We start from the raw sequence: 19,858 nt of genomic DNA on the forward strand, positions 1-19,858 counted from the left end.
AAAGGCTGACAAGAAACACAAATTGATCTTCAGCAATTGTGTTAATATTGGTTTGGAAAAATAAAAAAATGGGGCAGGGAGGCTGTGTGAGGATCTACACGTTCATATTAACCTGAACATTAAGTACAGTAAGGTTAGGTCGGCATTACTATCATGATTCTCCAACACAGCTGGGCATACAGTATGCAAATTGTCGCAGACTCACATAAAAATCTTGTCAAGTTTAGCTAGTTACTCAAGTATTTTATTAGGTTACAATTACAAATCAATGTTTAAAAAAGATATATCGAGTAGAAATGTCAATTAAAAACGATCTGAAAACCGTATAATACTGCAGATGGACTTATGCCGACAAGTATAGGTATTTGCAAGAGTAAATGTAGGGATAGCGACAGAGAGCGGAAGAGCACTCTGAAGGTCACTCAGTTGAGCATACTTTACATAACCCACATTCCATACACTTCCATTTCAGCTTTCCAACTGAATCAACAGCCTCCTTGAAAACTCTGAAACAGACCTTGAAAATGGTGACAATTTGATGACACAGACGTAGATATACTAGCTGCCTTCACTGTAGTACCACGTTTGGCTCAATGTGTGGTGCAGCACTGAGGTCTACTGCAAGAGATGGAGCGTCATTAAGAGGACGGAGACGTGACAGTTACTCCTGTATACATTGAAATATCCCCATCTAAACTGCGACACACAGACAACATCATGATGCAAATAGACGTCATTTGTGGATAGTGCAAGTGCAAAACACAAATCAATATTCCTTTCAATGGAGGTATTGGCCAGTTGGTCTTATTTGGGTTTTTAAGAAACGGAATATGGGGTTTTGCAGGCGTTTGTGGCTTATTGACCGTTTTTGTTTTGCTTTTGTTTTTAAGGGATATATATACTGCATGTAAACGTAGTAGTCACCGTTCTGCTATTTTTCTCAGGGTATGCGAGAAGTGGGTGCATTTCATATAACTTAGCCATGTTCTACTGCTAATTACTAAAGTACGGAAAAGGGTAGAAAGAAGAGTATTATTTCACTTGGTAGATTCAATGTACAAATAATAATAAAACAATATTTTGTGTGTCTTGAAAAATCACTCAAAATACTCTAAAATAGCAAAGCACTTGTGAATCTGTCAAGTCAAATGAGATGCTTACAAAAACATTTTTAATCCATTTTCCGAACCACTTTCATTACTGCAAAAATCCTCTGTAGTAAGCATAAAAATGCAGTAATATTTGTAAAAAGCATTACTTACAATGCTTTGTTGTGTGGTATGCAAATTGGGCAATCTCACACACAGCAAGATGACATGACTCTTGGCAAAAGACACCCATCTACAGGAAATATGCATCATCTGCTTATCTCACTGAATGAATTGCATGTGCTAACCCACACACACACAAAATTTAAATTTCCTTTTATGACTCATTTAAACTACAATAGTGCAATCTTGCACCATTACATTTGCCCCGCGTATCTTATTAAAAAAAACAAGCCAATGGTGATCTTTCATTCACACGTTTATAAAATGCTATCACTTGAATGAAGGAAGAAATGAATGAATGATGAAAAGAATGAATGGAGAGGAAGCTTAACTGTGCCGTGAAATTCCACATGCACACCAGAAGATCATAAACACCATGGACACGCACCTCAGAAAAACACTATTCTATCGCACACTCTCTAACTTCTGACTACCACGCAGGCACATATCGCACTTGCACTGAAACAGATTGGGAATGGAAAATGTTTTATTCATCAATAATTTTACAACGGATTACCATATCTTCTCGAGTCCTGTACACAACAAGGTCTGTCGCCAAGGCACACTTGAACTCTTTATAGAACAAGTGACTTTTCACATCACCAATATTGTGATCATTTTGGTTGCTACGATCCTCAAATCTCTATTGCTGGCTTCATAGGTGATACACAGGATGTTACTCATGATTGATTCTGCTGACCATATAAATGTGACAGTTGAAACACAGATCCTGTTACTGGGAACTCAAGTCAGTCCATTTGCATTCACTAAGGAAAACCGAAAAATGGTCCACCCAATATTCTCAACAGATGACGGCGACGGTGGGTGGTCTTGGATCTAGAAGGAAAATATGCTACATTATCTTCAAGAAGCACCGGTTTAAAAAAGGTTACAACATACTAAAACATCAGTTTTGCACCTCTGACATATATCTGGGTATTGATATACTGTATAACAAACATATTTCAACATCAAAACTGATTTTTTTTCCCCCCCATTCAAATTTTTGTTTTCCTGTAATCGCCTGTATTTTTTGTAACATTCCTATCCAGCATCTAATATTTACGATTACCTTCGTGGTAGAGTCAAAAGCTAACAAAGTCCATAAGCATTTGATGCTTTTTTCCCCTTTGCTTTTGTGTTCCAATATAACCACAAGAGAAAAAGAGTTAAGGCCTTTTTTTTTTTTGTGCAACAATTAAAATGTTCCCACATGAGTACGAGTTGTACAGAGCTATAAAGTTACTCCTTTACCAATAAGCAGGGTTGGGGAATCTTGGTCCAGAAAGTAAAAACTCTGCCACAGATTGGCTTTAGCCACACACAACTGGCACCCTGTTGAGTAGAAGCACCTGTGGCTAAAGCCAAACTTTTTCAGGGTTTTTACTTTCCGGACCTATATTCACAAATCCTGACAATAAGCTTGTATGCGTTAGCAAGTAGCAACATGCTAAAAGGCGCATCATTGCTTGAGTATCTGAGGAAAACATAGCTTGGTCAAAGCTTCAATTGCAATCCATAGTATAGAAAAGTGGATAGAACTACTTCGGCAACCTAATTAATTTGTGCTGTACTGCAGTCAGTGACTCGCCACATGTTCAAGGTCAAAATGGCCCTTTAGTTTGATCATTTTAGGCCACCATGCTTCACGTTTGTGGTCGTTTGAGATGGCCGGTGTGTAAAAGTAGAAAGTGGCTGTAAAAAAAAAAAGTCAACATATGGAGACCAACCAATGAGTGTTTATTTTGTGGACTGGTACAAATAGTGCCTTATGTGTTTGTCCCACCTAGCATCTGTTTTTCCAATTACTTACACACAGCAAAAACATCTCTTTGCCCATCCACATACAACATAACACAAACACCTCACTGTCCAATAAAACGACTTTGACGAGTACTGACCAAGGGTGAGTTTTCTCATCGGGGATTAAAAAACAACTTAATTCAGTTCATTCTTCCTTGAGTAAGATGAATGTTTAGCCTTTGATTAAAAATAAAAAGGTTATTGGGAAGCTCCCAGAAATGCAGTGTACTAAAAAGCAACCGTTGTTGCACGTTAAACAGCACACAATTTATGGCTAAACTCTCTTACTGTATTCAGCAAACTTTGTCATTCTTCACTTTCGTCTTGCTGCCTAGACCCGAGGTTAAACAGCTCCAAAACTAAAAATAGATTTCAACTTGCTTTATTCCTTCATGGACTCGGCCTTACAATCGTCCAACTGTACTTAACTACTGTATATCGCTCTGTTGTCTTGCCAAGCCTACATCCGTCACCACCTCACACGGCCTATCTTTATATTTGTGCCTGAGCTACACTCTCATTTTTCATGTCTTCCTTTTAACTTAACGCTTCTCCCTTAGGTCTTTTTTTTCTACTCCCCTCCCTTTCCTACCCTCCAGTTTTCTGCCCAGTCGGTGGCAGGTCTTGAGAACAGGCTCTTGTGCAACAGCAAATCCATATTTGGACACGCCGATGAAACCGTGGGATGAGACTCTCACATGATACTCCTTCAAGTACCCTCCCATTCCTCTTCCCTTTCCTCTTTTTGAATTTCTATTAGTGCAGACAGTTCAATGAGATTTCCCTTTTCTTTCGGACCTCCTGTTCACCATGTGTAGAAATTTACGAAGAGTCAGTTGGGAGTTAATAAAAATACATCAGTTGTGCAGACCATTATTTAAATGCGTTCACCACTTACACATTTATGGCCATTCTTGACACAAAAAAGTTCAATAACAGACTACATTGTTCATGTGTGTTTTCACTCAAAATGTTTTTGGGGGAAATAATAGAAACCTACTGAGAAGTGAGAATAATAAAACAACAACTGAAAGGGCGGTGACATCAATGATATTGGGGGTAACGAAGGTAGATGGTTCCATTGATGCCATGGTGACTAATAATGACTTCAATGTTTGTTTGTTTCCTTTGCACCAACACTCTAGCAAAGTTTTATGGAGTTGAGTTCTTTCGTCTAGTTATGAGGCTGTCCATTACTAGATGATATTTAGGTTGGATTTACACAATATACGGCCAAAGTGGCACAATAATGATTTTTAGCTCGTGACACAATTCCAATGAGCATCATGACAGCGTGAAGAGAAAAAATGAACAATCGATATTCTCAGATCTGAATCAGCCTACTTTCAAATGTGACAAAATAACCAATATCTTCCAATGTGACTGTTCTGGAAACGGACATATAACTGTTCCTTGCCACTATCATCGGAATTCACTTATGGATGACGTGTACATTTCTGCCCAGACAAAACACATATTCCATGTTTTAAAGCACATCTGTTGTAAAAAATAGCAAAAGCTTAGGCCATCATAAGAGAAATGTAGACCATTAAGTAAGTAAAATAATTACAGATGTCCACTAGCAGAGTAATGCCAGTAAGCAATTGTATTTGTTTGTTTGTCATATGCTATCCATTAGATCAGGGGTGCTCAAGTTCGGTCCTCGAGAGCCCCTCTCCAGCTTGTTTCCCATGTTTCTCTCCACTAACACACCTGATTCGTGATCAGGATCGTTATCAGGCTTCTGCCAAGCTTGCTGATTAGCTGATCATTAGGTTCAGCTGTGCTGCAGGAGGGAAGCATGGAAACCAGGCTGGATAGGGGCTCTCGAGGACCGAACTTGAGCACCCCTGCCTTAGATATTGGTGTTAAAAAGTTGGAACCCAAACGCAAAGGTACCTTCAATAACTTGCACAGAGTATCTATTGCAAAACAATGCCTGCAACCGGAATTCAACAGAGAGTTCGTCGATCTGTAACATCAACAAAAGAAAAGCAAGAGTTGGACGTAGTGCGGTGTCTTCAGAGATTGCGCTGATACACACCATCTACGTCACGCTCATAAACACACACATACACACAGCTGTTCAATGCACGTTAGTGATGCACTTCACACTAAGTGCCTCTCATGTTCTGTGGTAGGACACTGCTTGAGCGAGAAATGACCAACCTTGCGCCTCAACTATAAAGGAAACATGTCTCCTGAGGTATTTCTGCACTTTGCAGGAAAGGTCTAGTAATCCTACAAACATGCATGAGAAATCTCTGAAATTATGACAACTGCTTGTGAACTTTTAATGCACCGTCTCGGATGAGACATAAAGCGTCCTCTTAAGACACAAGGATGAAAACAACTCCCTGAGCTCCCCTAAGATAGACTGTGGGAACTCCATGGGAAAAGGTCATGACCAGAAGATGTGCGGCTTGTTCTCCCTTCTTCCTCCCCTCTTCTTCTTTCTAATGACTCAGTAGTCTGTCTTTCCACAGAACACAGCATTTTACGAGCACACCTCTTTGTCTAATACTCTTCAGAATCCCTACACGGACATATTTCGGTCTACCAATTTTAAAGACCACTAAAGTAGGTAATCTAAGGGTCTCAATGGCAATAAGAAACAAGTGTCTCATTTTTACAAGAACATCAAATACTATTTTTAGATGTTATTTCAAAGCTAAATAGTCACGTCTATATTGCTTTAATGTTTCATGACAGTCGGCAGTGATTGAAATGTGAAGCACAATAAATCAAAATCTCTGCCAAAAGTATCCGGGACAGAACTGCTGTTGAGCCGTTGCAAGGCAGCTTGAGATGCATTTAGACAAACCCTACAGATGTAGGAGCTCATAAAATTCACTCAAAACATTAAAACGTCTGTCATTGTGGGGTGAGTATAAAGGTGAATTGTGCCATCATACTCATCCAAAAAAGAGAAAATGACTCATCTAATTTAGAGCTGTCAAACGATTTAATTTTTTAATCAGATTAATCATATTTTACAGTTTTGATTAATCGTGATTAATCACTTAATTAAAAAGGCTTTTTATCAACATGTTTTGCCCGCCAAATTTGAAGAGCACCTGTAATATGTTAATTATTTCCACATTTAACTCATTCACTCCCAACCATTTTCCCTGAAGCAATCCCCTTCGCTCCCGGCTGTTTTACTGGATTTTGACTGATTTTGCAAGGCCCACAGAACTTTGTGTTCTATTGCTATAAAAACATGAAACCTACCAAAAAAAAGAGTTTAGGATGGAAATCTAGACTTCCCTGTCCCCAGCCACTTCAACCAGCTCCTCTGGCGGGATCCCAAGGCGTTCCCAGGCCAGCTGGGAGACATAGTCTCTCTTGCGTGTCCCGGGTCGTCCCCGGGCATTTCCGCCGGTGGGACATGCCTGGAACACCTCTCCAGGGAGGCGTCCAGGAGGCATCGGGACCAAATGCCCGAGCCACCTCAACTGGCTCCTCTCCACGCGGAGGAGCAGCGGAGATCCCGGATACAAGCGGCCAAAATGAGTTTCCTCCTCCGGGTGTCCGGGCTCTCCCTTAGAAATAGGGTCTCGTCTTTTATCAGGAAAAAAAAGTATATTTCTATCCGTTTCCGTTTTGCAGCAATTAGCATTAGAATTTAACTAAGTTTTATCATTATTCACAAAACTGTTTAGAACTGTGGGGAAATAACCTTGATTGCAACATGGCCCTGGTTGATCTCTTATATTCTGCTGGCCGTTTTGTAATTAGTACCATTGCTTCACCCGTTCTCTCAAGTTCAGAGGCTGCATCAAAGCCTTCTGTATGCTCTAGCATAAAAAAATTATAAATATGTTTTTGGGAGCAAATGAGTTTGTGTTATGAGGATGTCGTCAACATTTTTTGATCCACCGCACGCCCTCATCCTCCTCTTTTTCTAATCAGTTAATTACTTGCATAATTTAAAATGACGGGGAAAAAATGACCCCAGTAGTTTGACATGAACAAATATTCTGAATGTCATACGCAAACATTTATTACAATTTTAACTTTACCGCATGTAGTTATATTTATTGCTCCAACACAGCCTGTGCTACTTTTGACGTAACCATGCACTGTCAAGGATCATCTGTGGTCAAAATTAATAGTGTAATAGTAACTTTGACAGCACTAACAATACAACCTATGCATGTACCATAGCTCACAAATGTGAACTGATGTCACCTAGACGGTTTACGTTTACTGGATTCAGTCAAAAGTCACATGAAGATTTAAACCAAAAAAGTTATAAATAGTGGTTTGTACAACTTCCTTGTTTCATTCTACTGTAGTTGTGCATGCTTAATTTCAGAGCACAAGCTCATCAAATCTGTGTTTTACCAGTTTATTGGTAGTGAAAGCAGAAAATGAGCAGTTTTTATATATAAAGCAACACATGATATCATTATATTCTCTTCCAAGGACCTCTGCTGTAGAAACCAGTGGAAAAGAAACTCATCAATTAATAAACAATCTTCTGGTGACTCTCCATATATATTATTTAAAATGAACATTTAACAAGGCACCGTTCAAGTATAACGTAGTTTGTGCATTCAGTCTACAGCATATACCAGCCATTCCAAATAAGTGGCACCCATGCAGAGTCGGCGCTCAGTGGCGCTATGTGCTAGCCAGGCTTAAGAGTTTTTCATAAAACACATATAACAGTGTTATATAATCACATTTTTTTATGTAACTGTATTTCATTAAAGTTACAAAGGGGAAAAACAGACTAGAGGTACATTTCTTAATATTAAAACAGATTATTTCACAGGATTACAATTTCAGTGTGTGTGTGTATGACATAATCAGGCTGGGACAGGGATGGGCATGCTTATCAGCACTCAACACATACACAAACACACACACACTTGACTCAACACATTCCTGTGCAGGGGGAATGATAAACTAAGTTAAATGTGCAGATCAGATATATAAAGACTTTACACTATGCAAATGCAGAGGAGAGAAAATGAGTGCTCCATTAAAGCTGGGAACTTTACAGAAGAGTGGAAATAAGTCCAGTCCCCAACCACGTGGACCGGTACCTGGTCACAGACCATTTGGTACCAAGCTTCACATAGAGAGTGAACAAAAAATATTCATCAGCAGAGTCTAAAAAAGTTTTATTTGAGAATCAGGCGCATTCGTCTGTGCCTCGGTCAAAACGCCCATCTTAGATAGTTACGCAATACTGGAAAAAATAAGTCCAAACACGATTATTATTATTTATTTATTTTTTACTGGAAAACGGTGTTTACAGCCATGCTCCTCAAACTGAATAGTTAATAAAATGCTAAGAGTTCATGTAATGAGGAGAAACTGCACAGGAAAAGCTCCAAGGAAACTGGTTATTGAGGGTTGAAAGTATTGTGACATAAATGTACAAAACAGAGTTATTATAGTCATGGAAAAAAATTATTAGAGCATGTTGTACCACTAGGTGTAACCCGCGACAAAAAGAAAACATGGAATGCCTAAAATGGATGCCATAGCTATAGATGCAAGAACTAAAGTGATTTTGGTTATTATCACAAAAAACCCTGGAAAATTCACTATATCAGCACTTAAAATATACTCTTATGAACCATTTTTGTTGTCATGTCCAATCTGTAGAACTGTAGGGACTTGTGTAACAATGGACCCTAATATTACACTAGCCTCATTTTTAAGCTAACATCTTTAAGAAATTGTTTGGAAGCTAAGCAAAGCCGAGGTGAACTGGCCTGGATACCGTTAAAGCTCTATCCCTTCATCCATCAATCAATCAATCCATTTTGTCACTTGCTCTTGCATATTTAGGTGACTCTGATTTAGCACAGACTAACCAGCCGGAGGGCATGGACTTCCCACTGCAACACATTGTACAAAAGAATGGACCTGTATAGGCAAAGAGACACAAAGGCGCATGCATTATGTGTGTACATTAATAGTTGAAGATTCAGCAAACAGAAGTCCCTTGTGCAGCGCCTGTAAAAGCACCTACGATTGACCACCACTGGAGATAATATCAAAAGTGGGGCTGCTGCTTGCCTGGACGGACGTGTGAAGACACCTGACACTCACGTCTCTCACCCTTTTGTTGAAAGTAAGTGTTGTAGTCCAACAAGTGTACATACGGCACATCAGTCTCTGGCAGCGATGTCGTCACACAATAAATAGTAATAGTAAATATCTAATTACTAGACGCATTTTTTTCTTTTTTTTGTCAAGCCCATGTCTATGGCATCGAACTGTAACACAAGTGAAAAAGGAAAGTATGACAACATCGCATATCATGAATGCGACCGGATGGAAAGCTTGACACCTCAATGGACGCCATACAAATCCAAGATAGAATTTTCAGCAAAGAAGCTCTTTTGAAATGAAGAGGTTGACTGCTATTTTCCAATATGTGTCGTCAGGAGGTATTCACATGTACACAGATCTTTATTCTTCGTCGTGTAAATGTGGCAAAGGTGGCACAGCAGTATTTTATATTAAAGCAGACTTTTAGCATTCAACATTTTTTAGCCTTCACACATCCATCAATATCATGCATCAAATTTTGAGTAACAGTCAATTTCACAGCGTCATTTATTTTGTTGTCAATTTCCCCTCCGAGGGAGAAAAATAGCAACAACAGTTACTCTTGTTAAAATATTGCAGATAATGTGATCTATCCTCACGGGTCGGATTTGACCCCATGACAGGCTGGTTCTGGCCTGCCCTTTTTTTTTCACACCCTGCCATAGATGATTACATGACATCGTTTGACCTCTCACAAATGGAAAGAAGTCAGACACTTCCCTACGCAAACAGTATCCCTCTGTCTCTAAAGGAAATTAGCTGGCGTTGACCACTTCTCCCGCAACAAAAGCTGCATCTCACTATTGGTCTGTTGTTATCACTCTGGAAATACAGAGTGATCACACAATTTTGAGTCAAGTGTTAAATACTAACTGACACAAGGTCTTTGATTAACTCATTCACTGCCATAAATTCATTACAAAAAAAAAAAAGATTATTAAAAATTTGGGGCAAGAGGTGATAAAAAATTTTTTTTATTGTAATTAATCGCTTGACTTCACTAGTTAACTCACGATTAATTACAAATTTGATATCTGTTCTAAATGTACAATAAAACAATTCTAGGTTTTCATACTCTTGTAAACAAAAGTGGAAAAAAATGTTAAACTAATAGAAATATTTCAAATGAATTTTTGACGTTTATAGCTGTCCATGGCAGTGAATGAGTTAAAAAAGACCCAAGATCAGACAGCTCACTACTACTCCGTTATGCTGCCTACATGCTATTTTTCACTGATTATGGAAATATTTCAATACAATGTAAGATATATAAAACTCAAAGCTACAATACTGCCACAAACAACAGGCTATCCTTGTAAAGCTACAATCGTCAAAAATGGAAACAATCAATTAATACTCCTTACTGACAGGACCAGTAGATTCTCGACAAATAAGACCTGCAGCATGTCCCAAGGTACAACAAGCCTCTTAGAACATATTTTTGTCTAAATTAACTAGGGTCTTGCATGGACCAACAAGCTGACAAACTTAAGAAGCTCAGCAAGGAATTAAAATGTGTAAAGCGTTAACAAGCATGCAACAAACCGAAACTTGTAACTTGTTTTCCAAACATCATTTCCATACAGTGTTGTTCATCTGTTGACGAGCCTAAGCCTTACCACTCTTTTTTCATCTTTTTTTTTTAAACTCCCTGTAATCTTTGATTAAATTACAACAATTAAAGACAATTAAGTTAAAGTTTACACAGGTAAAAAATATATATATTTTGAATTTTTTATTATTTTTTTAAACGCAATGTCGCCAAATGTTTTTATTTACAAATCAATATTTTTTTATTTGGAACCCTGATGCTATTCTCAATAAAAATGCATTTGCCATTCAAATATAGTCCTGTCCTCGCTGTACAAAAATATTTTCTCGACTGTTTTATCCGCTGAACATTCCACCAGCGTAATGCAAAATGTGCCTGTTATGGGTGCTCTAATCTCTTGAGCTCATCACCATGATCTCTTGCTGATCTGGTGAACTGTTTCAACAAGACAAACTAGTCAGATAACATACTTCAACGCTGTTAAGGACATGCAGTGGCCCGATTCAACCCGTGGTGACCAAGGGCTAAGGTTCACATCAGTCAATTAGACTTTAAACCCACATCCTTTGAAAGTGCATCCTCAATAAGAGGTAAACATTTACTCACCCTTCAGCTTCTCCGCCACACTATCTCCGGCTCGCTCCACCACTCGGCCGTCCTCCCGCTGGTAACGGTCATCCAGGAACTGAGCAGTGGCTTCAGACAGATGGACCTTGCCTGCCACGCCGAGCTGCTCCATCAGGTTGGCCAGATTGACGTCATTTGACCATACGTCAAACTTGAAGCGCTTCATTCCTAGAATCCCGCAAAGAACGGTGCCGGTGTGGACACCGACACGCATGCTGACAGTCTCGCATGTCTCCTGGCAAAATTGTTCGATGGCCTGGATCATACCTAGGCCCATCTCCACGCAGCAGTAGGCATGGTCAGGTCTAGGTTCAGGGCAACCTGCGACGCAGTAATAACAATCACCTAGTGTGCTGATCTTCTCACAACAGGTTAGTTCACAGAGACGGTCAAAGCGTCCAAAGAGATCATTCAGAAGACCGACCAAGGCGGGTGCAGACTTATTGGCAGACATTCTAGTGAAGCCCACAATATCTGCAAAAAGGATGCTAACGGGTTCCATCCGTTTCATGTTGAAAGGTCGGAATATTATCTGTCCTCGTGGGATGGAGGTCTTCTTGCGCTTGTGGTTGTTATGTGGGTAGTTCTTGGGACTTGTGGAGTTTTGTGATGGTGAAGCTCCAGCAACACCTCCTCCAGCGCCTACTGAGACAGCCGAGGCAGAGCAGGTACCAGACGAATAACGCTTGCTACAGTTCTCACTCCCGCCGCCCTCGTCGTCGCCCTGCTTCATTAGCTCGTCTGCGACGCGTCGCGGCATGACCGAGTGGATCATACGCTCCTTCAAGGCCTTCTCCACCCCGAGGTCCTTGCCGTGCATGATGGCCTGGCCCACTTTGAGAAAGGTGCTGCGAGATCGCACCTCTGACATAATGAACAAGTGGATACCGATGACGTGGACGCACAAGTGAAGCAGCGCTTTGGCTGGACCGAGCCAGTGGAGAGTGTCCGTTTCCCAATCGGAGCTGGAAGTCTCCAAATGTGTCCCCCGCTCGGCAGAATCGTAGCTTCTGTGAAGCAACGGCAGCCACCCTAACGCCTCAAATAATATAGAGTATAAGAGCCCCAGCATCACTGAGGCATACAGGCGAACATGGAGAACACTGTATAACAATAAGAGGACTTCTATGCACAAAGAAAAGGTAGCCACTGGGGAGATACAAGGTTTTAAGTCTGGAAAATGGTACGAAGCATTTGCTTGGTGAGCCCACTCCAGCTCAGTGTAGCTCGCAGTCTGTATCTGCGGGGCCAAAGTGATGGCGAAGGTGACTGCAATCAGGAGCAACGACGTTTGGTTGTACAGTTGCGTGTAGTAATGAGTTAAGGTGAACAAGAAGAGGAGTGCTAAGAGGACCAAAAAGGAGGCTGTGGGGGCCAGGAAGGTCACAGGGGGGCAGCGGTCACTATTGACGCTAAAGTAAATAGCCCACAGCACGGCTGCCACCGCCAGGTAGAACAGGACGTATCGAAAACGCCGCTGAGTCTGAGGAAAGCACCTCTCTTGGCATGCCTCCTCCAAGATGGTGGAGTCAAACTTGGGGTCCCAGCATTGGGCAGCGGAGCGCTCAAACAGCGGCGGCGCCTTCCTAAGTGTCCTTGTTGTGGAGGTGGTAGCCAGTCTGGAGTCTGCGGAGCTGCAGCTGGAGGAAATACTGTATTTGTGGAGGTTAGGGTTCGTTTTACTCCGATCCTCACGGCCTCTCAATCCTCCTCCGACACTGGTGGCAGGCCTAACCGGCTCGTGCTGTTGCACGTGTGGCGCCAGCGCACTGTTGGCAATCCGTACGGTCACATCACCATCCCTGTTGGAATTACAGCTCACTTCTGTGGCGTGCATGAGAAGCTGCCGGTGTTGTTGCAGCGTGGCCATGTTGACGTGGGGGAAAGGAGGGGTGTGGGAGTGGAGTTAAATATTAATAGCTATGGATGGTGCTCAGGCAATTAGATGTGTTGCGTGGGCGCTGCGTGCTCACATGTGGCACTGCGGGGAGGGAGGGAAAGCGGGCCACAAAAGGTGTTTTCGTTGGAATAATCACACTTATAGGGCTGAGCATGAGGCGCGGACATCTTTGCTCCTCACACAGAAGCTAAAACACTTAGTCTCACCAGACACACCGTTCCACCTTACTGAGCTGCTCATGATGAGACCCTGGATTTGCGTCACTACTCACATTATAAGCATCACTTGGATTTCAGAATGAGTTTCCTCAGCACAAGTCACTTAGTCAATTTGTCTCCAACATTGATCATCCATGGCTGTGTTGCAAAAGCACATCCAGATGTGGGCTGTCAATAGTTGGTGATTTGTACAAAACTTAAACAGTCCCTGGTAGTTCTGCAACGAATGGCAACTTCACCCTGTCCAGTAGACTCTTAAAAACTCCACCACTGCAGCAGCAGCGTTACAAAAGTTACCAAAAAAAAATTTGACGAGTTGCAGAGATTGAAAAATATCTTTTTGAGTATTTCGTCCAACCTTCAAAAATGTTAATAGGCAAAAATGGTTTCTGAGTCAGGCAACTTTACCTTCTGCATTCCTTCTCAAGCAGCGTGCTGAACAATTGGATTTCCGTGCATTCATTCCTTCCATCTTTAGTCTTATAAATCTTCCTGACAGCGAGATTTCGGAGCCCAATCCATGACTCGAATCCAGCTCGTATACGAGGCCTGGCAGACAGGCAGGCCTATTCCCACAGATCCAGCCCCGTCCTTTCCTGAACTCCCGCTCCGGATCTCCTCGGTGTATCACCACCCCCTCTACCTTCCAAAGAGGGTTGGGAGAGGTATGTGCTATTCCGAGAGCGTAATCCGAAAAGAGAAGCACAGAAAATACCAACCACTGGCCCAAATTAGCGTCGCTTTGCCTCAGCTGGGAGTGACTGCAACTTGTTGCGCGCAGTTGGCAAAACATACAAGATACGAGGAACAGCCTGGGTCGAGGCTGCTCTATAAATAGTGATGATCAAAGCTCGTTGCAATAGTAACAACACAACGCGGGATTTAACATTTGAACACTTTTCTGCGTATATCCAGCGGCGTTAGATTCCAGAGAGGTGTGGTTGGGGCAAAAAATGCACTACTTTAAATTCAAGTCGTGCAAAACGTCAGCCTCAGAGCGCGTCTGGAAAAAAAAAAGTTTTTTCCCCAGGCCGTATTTCCTGCGTTTAGAGAAGAGACCCAGTGAGGACTGTGGTTATTTGGAGCTCGATTTCCTCCCTTCACATCCCCCCTGGGCGAAGAAGAAGTGAAAAAAAAAATCCCCAGAGCAAACAAGAGGAAACCCTCGCGCGTATCCTTGTTAAAACGATCCAAAAGCAGCCAACAAGAGAGAGCAGACTTCTTATCGGAACCAACTCTTCAGGGTCTGGATGGCACTAGTTAGTGTCTTGTGTGTGCCCAACACACACAAGAGTAGTGCACGCTCAGGCGTGTGTGTCCTCTCAGTCCACCGCTTGTCGCCTCCCTTTTTTACAAGCCTCTCGCTGCTGGGGCTAAAACGCGGTTTCGCGGACTTCGGGCTAGATCCTCTCGTGGCGGCTTTGCGTGTTATCCGGGCGAACTGAACATCCACACGCCTGGAGCTGCCACCATCTTCGCTCTGACGGGTTCGGAAATCCTCCCCCAGCTGTTGTGGGGGTGTGGGATGGTGGGACCAGCCTGTCAAGCTCGATGCCATGACTAAAAAAAAATGCCACTTCCGGTAAAAACAACGCACCTAAAATGCCTCGAACCACTGAAAATTCCACCATTGTTAATGTTACAGTACTACTTTTTCAGACTGAATAGCGAGTACAACTGCTTATTTGAGTACTCGCTATTAAAGAGAACTTGATTACACTCTTCAGTTGTGAGAATCAAGCTTTTCCCCCCTTTTTTTAAATATTGTATCAACTTATTATTATTCTAAAAATGCTTGATAAAGGTGCTTTTGTCGCAATCTTCAACCTACTCCTTACCAATTAAATGGTGTCACTCACAACCCTTTACATCAGGGATGTCCAAACTATGGCTGGGGGGGGGGGGGGGGGGCATTTGTATATTTGTATTTGTGGCCCATATAAAATTACATCTGCTACAAATACATTTGTTTTGTGTACTGTACAAGTTTTCCAAATATGCTAAGATGCAAATAAAAAAAATACAACAAAATTAGTAACATTTCATTTCATAACAATGTGGTGAATAAAGATAATTGTTACAAGCAAAAATTGTTCCCCCATTTTATGCTCTGTATCAAGATCCAAATTGTGAACAAATCACATGATTGATTTACCAAGTATATGATTTAAAAACGATTCAGCTTCCCAGAAATTGCTTCTGTTAAATTACTAGTTCAACCAATTAGTTACTGTTTGGGTTCCAAATGCAGAGATGGGATCCCGCTGCTTTTCAGTGCAGGGCAGATCATTTTTGGGTGGGTTACAGGCTGCTACAGGGTCTCCACAACCCCAAATACGTGTAAAATTCTAAACTCTTTGCCTTATAGAAAACCGTTCAAAAACACTGTAATACATAAACAATATGGATTTGTTTGATTGACTGATTTTGGTGAGCTTGATAAATCAAAGTCAAACACATTTTGAAGTGGTCCTTGACAGATTTTTCTGCGTGTGGCCCTCGTAAACAAAAAGTTTGGACATCGCTGTGTTACATTAGACAATATTGTAATAGTTATTTTCCTAACCCGTAATTTACTCTGTGAGAAAATAAAGTGACAACTTCACATTTAAGAACGATTATGGATATGGATCAAAGGAGTGTTTTTCATCGTCTTCTGAAAATAGAATTTTCACACGAAAGACTTATATCAGCATTACTCACATTGCACAATGACATTTGTTAGAAAAATTGGAGTCAAATTCTTGTTAAACAGTGCTGTCTTTTCCTGTGTTAAAGGGGATCACCTTTTCATTTCTCATTGAAATGATGTTTAACACAAAGCAGAGCTGGGATTAAGTCACAAAACTCTCAAGTCGTAAACTGCAAGTCACAAGTAAGTCCCAAGTTACCAAGTAAAAATAAATAAATAATCTAACACTAAACAGTATATTTACACCTTAAAAAGGTTAACAATTGACGTTATGATAGAATTGTTTGCACTGAATTGTTTTGAACTTGCATTTCAAACTCAGTGTGACTCAACTTAATTTAATTCTATCCAAACTTTACCATTTCAAAATGTTTTTTTCACAATTTTACCACCAACTTTTTTCACTTTTTATGCAGAGAAATGTCTCCACACTTTTATTAACATTAAACTTAATAAAAATGATTATTAGGAAAGCAGAGTATAGGTCCTGCACTTTTAACCCGAATAAGTTAGCAGAACTAAAAAAAAAAAAAAGTGAGGTAATCGGTTGCCTCACTTTTGTTGTTGTTGTTGTTGTCTCACTTTTTTTGAGTTAATTAACTCAAAAGTTAAAGTTTTCCAGAACTTGAATGGTTTGACACCCAACTTAATGTTTTTGATACAGGGTTACTAAGAAGCTTTCTGTTACAGCAACTCAATTGTTCTCAGTTACCACCTTATAAATATTGGTTTTTAAAACTTCTGGATTAAGTTAACAAAAGTCCAAACAATACATACAGGTCGCAGGAATGCTGGAGCCTATCCCAGCTGTCTTTGGGAAATAGGCAGGGTTGCCAGCCAATCGCAGGGTACACACAGACAAACAACATAGGGTCAGTGTTCAATTAACCTACATGCATATTTTTGGGAATGTGGGAGGAAACTGGAGTACCCGGAGAAAACCCATGACGCAGGCACGGGGAGAATTTGTAACCTCCACCCAGGAACGCCGGAGATCTGGATTTGATCTCACAACCTCTGCAGTAGGAGGGCAGACATGCTAACCAGTCAGCCACCATGTCGACTTCTACGAGGATGAATCAGATACATTTTGAAGCAAAAAAGGTTGCTATTTTTCATCATCTGGCATAAATTATAAATAATTTATTAAACTTTATTTAACCAGGTAAAGAAACTGAGACCAGATTATCATTTACAATGTTAACTGCAGACAAAGTAAAATAAGACTAAAATAAAATTACAAATTAATAAGTAAAATAAATTATGAAACATATGCACAAAACATAAAATAATACATTACATACATTCATCTTTATTTTTAGAATGTACTATATAAAATTAACTATATTTGTAAATATTAAGCAACATTTTATCACAAAATAATTACATTTTATTAAGTTACAGTAATTTATGTTTTGAGGTTGTCCATACCCAAAAACTAGTATAGTTCAATTTAATCAAATAGTATTAGTACAAATGAATCATAAAAGCATACAAAGTTACACCAACTTAAAAAAGAAAAGTTTGTATTAGTTTTTATAAAACTTTGAGTATAGTGTACTTAATCTATTTGATTATTTAAAATGTTCGGCTTTACAGTGTGTCCTCAACAACACTCGCACGGAACTATGCTCCCAAGCCTAATTCTGTCGGTCAATTATAACAAGTAGCATTTTATAACAAACAATAATATTTGGCAAGGCTAACATTATGGTCCGCAATTTCCCTTGACAAAATTTGAATGTGAATGTAATGTGCTAAGATGGGGCTTAAGACTGCTATCAAAAGTCCGCTGTCCACAACATGCAAGTGTCCACTGTCCTCGCACTTCTGTCAATTTTTCAAAATCAAATAATCTGTAAGTCATTTATTTTTGGGATAATGTTGTAAAATGAGTTTTAATAATATGATTGTGTTTTGTGTGCGTGTCTTTTTTAAGTTTTTTTTTTTAGCTTATATTGGGTTGAGTTGAATTTTGGGATCATAGTTTGTTGTAAATTTAGCGTGTGAACTATTAATATATGCAATTCTAAACATTTTGGTGGACTGCATAAATGACTGGCAGATTTTCGCTATTAACATCAGGGCTTGTTCCCTAACTAAGGTTCACTGTAGCCTACTATTGTTTTCCTAGAATTACAATAATAATAATAATAATAATAATAATAATAATAATAATAATAATAATAATAATAATAATAATGAAAAGAAGAAGTTTTATATTAAGACATCCATGGCAGGAAGTGTTCACTCCAATACTGAAAAGAAACCTGATCCTTTTATTTTGAAAATCAAGCTCTGAGTTTCCACCAGTCCACTTTTTTCTTCCAACTTTGTTTTTCACAATTAGCAGAGATGGTATGGGAGCATGTTCATACTGTATACAGTTTAATATAGGCTTACTTATATATTTCTCATATATCATTACTCATTGTTCATTTATTATGTTTTACTATTTCTGAAACACAACATTTAAAACTTTTTAGTTAATGCACTTTTCTCCCCCTCTCAATTGTTTGCATGGATTTCTTCTGATAGAAACTTTTCCAAGTTCAAATCTGTAAATCTCTAGCCTATGTGTTTAAGATCGTAAGAATGTTGTGACACATTCATGGTCATCAACAGAAACATACTGTTATTTATCTCCAAGACATTTCATTCATTCAAGGCGTTGACTTCCAGGAGACAGTAAAGAGATCAGATTGTGAACAGCAGGCTTGCACATCTTGACAATAAACTAATTCACTGATTCATTGCGGGTGTGTTTGTGTGCGTGAGCTTGTCCTTTACTGGTGATAACAATGAAATATGATTCCAATAAACCATAACCTCTGTGTGCCTTGTTCAAGTGTGTTTACCAGTGGCATGTGGGCGGCGTGTGCACGCGTGTGTGCGCTTGTGTTTGAGAGCTTCCACAAGAGGCCTTTTCATAAAGCTGATAAAGCTACGCTGATAAAGCTACGCTGATAAAGCTACGCTGATAAAGTACGTGTTAGCACTTTGGCCAAAAGGCTTGGCAAACACAGTTCCCACACACATATGACACAAGATCACGTATGTACATATGGAACTTAAATTGTAAGCATGCGAGTGTGTGTCGGCCGTCGCGTCAGCCTAGAGTTTTCGGATTGACCTCTGTGGGGTGCTGGATGACTCCTCAACCCCACCTTCTATCACAACATAAAATGCATTTACAAATCACATTCTCAATCTCACCTATGGACAATTTAGTCTTCAGTTAACCTAATATGCATGTTTTGGATTGTGGGAGGCAGCCAGATAGGCGGACAAAGCCCGCACAAACACAGTGAAAACATTTAAACCCATTTAATAATGGTGAAGCAACTACCTGCCAACGTATTTAAAAAATAATTTTTTACTGTGTTTTTCTGGTAATTATTATATAACATCAAAGAGTGAACAGAAAGTACTCAAGTTTGAAACTTTTGGGATAGAAATGCAAGCTTGAAAATGAATATAAAACGCCCTCTGGCAATCATTGGAAGTTTTCCGGATGCGTCTTAAGTGAACTTTACACTCTGTATGACTGTAAGATTAAAGTTTAGCAAATTGATTGAAGGCGTCTTCTAGTGGTTGCGCTGCGAGCGTGTTTTGATATTTATCAGCATGTGTTCTGGTATTCATCCACTTCTGTGAACTTAACATTTCTCATTCAAACTGAACAATAATGCACTCTGTGAGGTTTGGGATATGATT

General features: G+C 40.0%; 1 protein-coding gene across 1 annotated transcript in view; it reads right to left on the reverse strand.

Moving 5' to 3' along the window:
- adcy9a (adenylate cyclase 9a) overlaps window positions 1-14,960 on the reverse strand; it is a 33,213-nt gene extending 18,253 nt beyond the window's left edge. Inside the window, exon 1 of the mRNA XM_086082623.1 lies at window positions 11,311-14,960. Within this exon, the coding sequence (XP_085938749.1) occupies window positions 11,311-13,201 (1,891 nt within the window). The 5' untranslated portion in view covers window positions 13,202-14,960. The remainder of the gene's footprint in view (window positions 1-11,310) is intronic.
- Between the last annotated feature and the right edge of the window lie 4,898 nt (window positions 14,961-19,858).

Source organism: Leptonotus elevatus, chromosome 8 (genome assembly GCF_054856555.1).
Source record: "Leptonotus elevatus isolate MCC_2025b chromosome 8, RoL_Lele_1.0, whole genome shotgun sequence".
NCBI classification, from domain to species: Eukaryota; Metazoa; Chordata; class Actinopteri; order Syngnathiformes; family Syngnathidae; genus Leptonotus; species Leptonotus elevatus.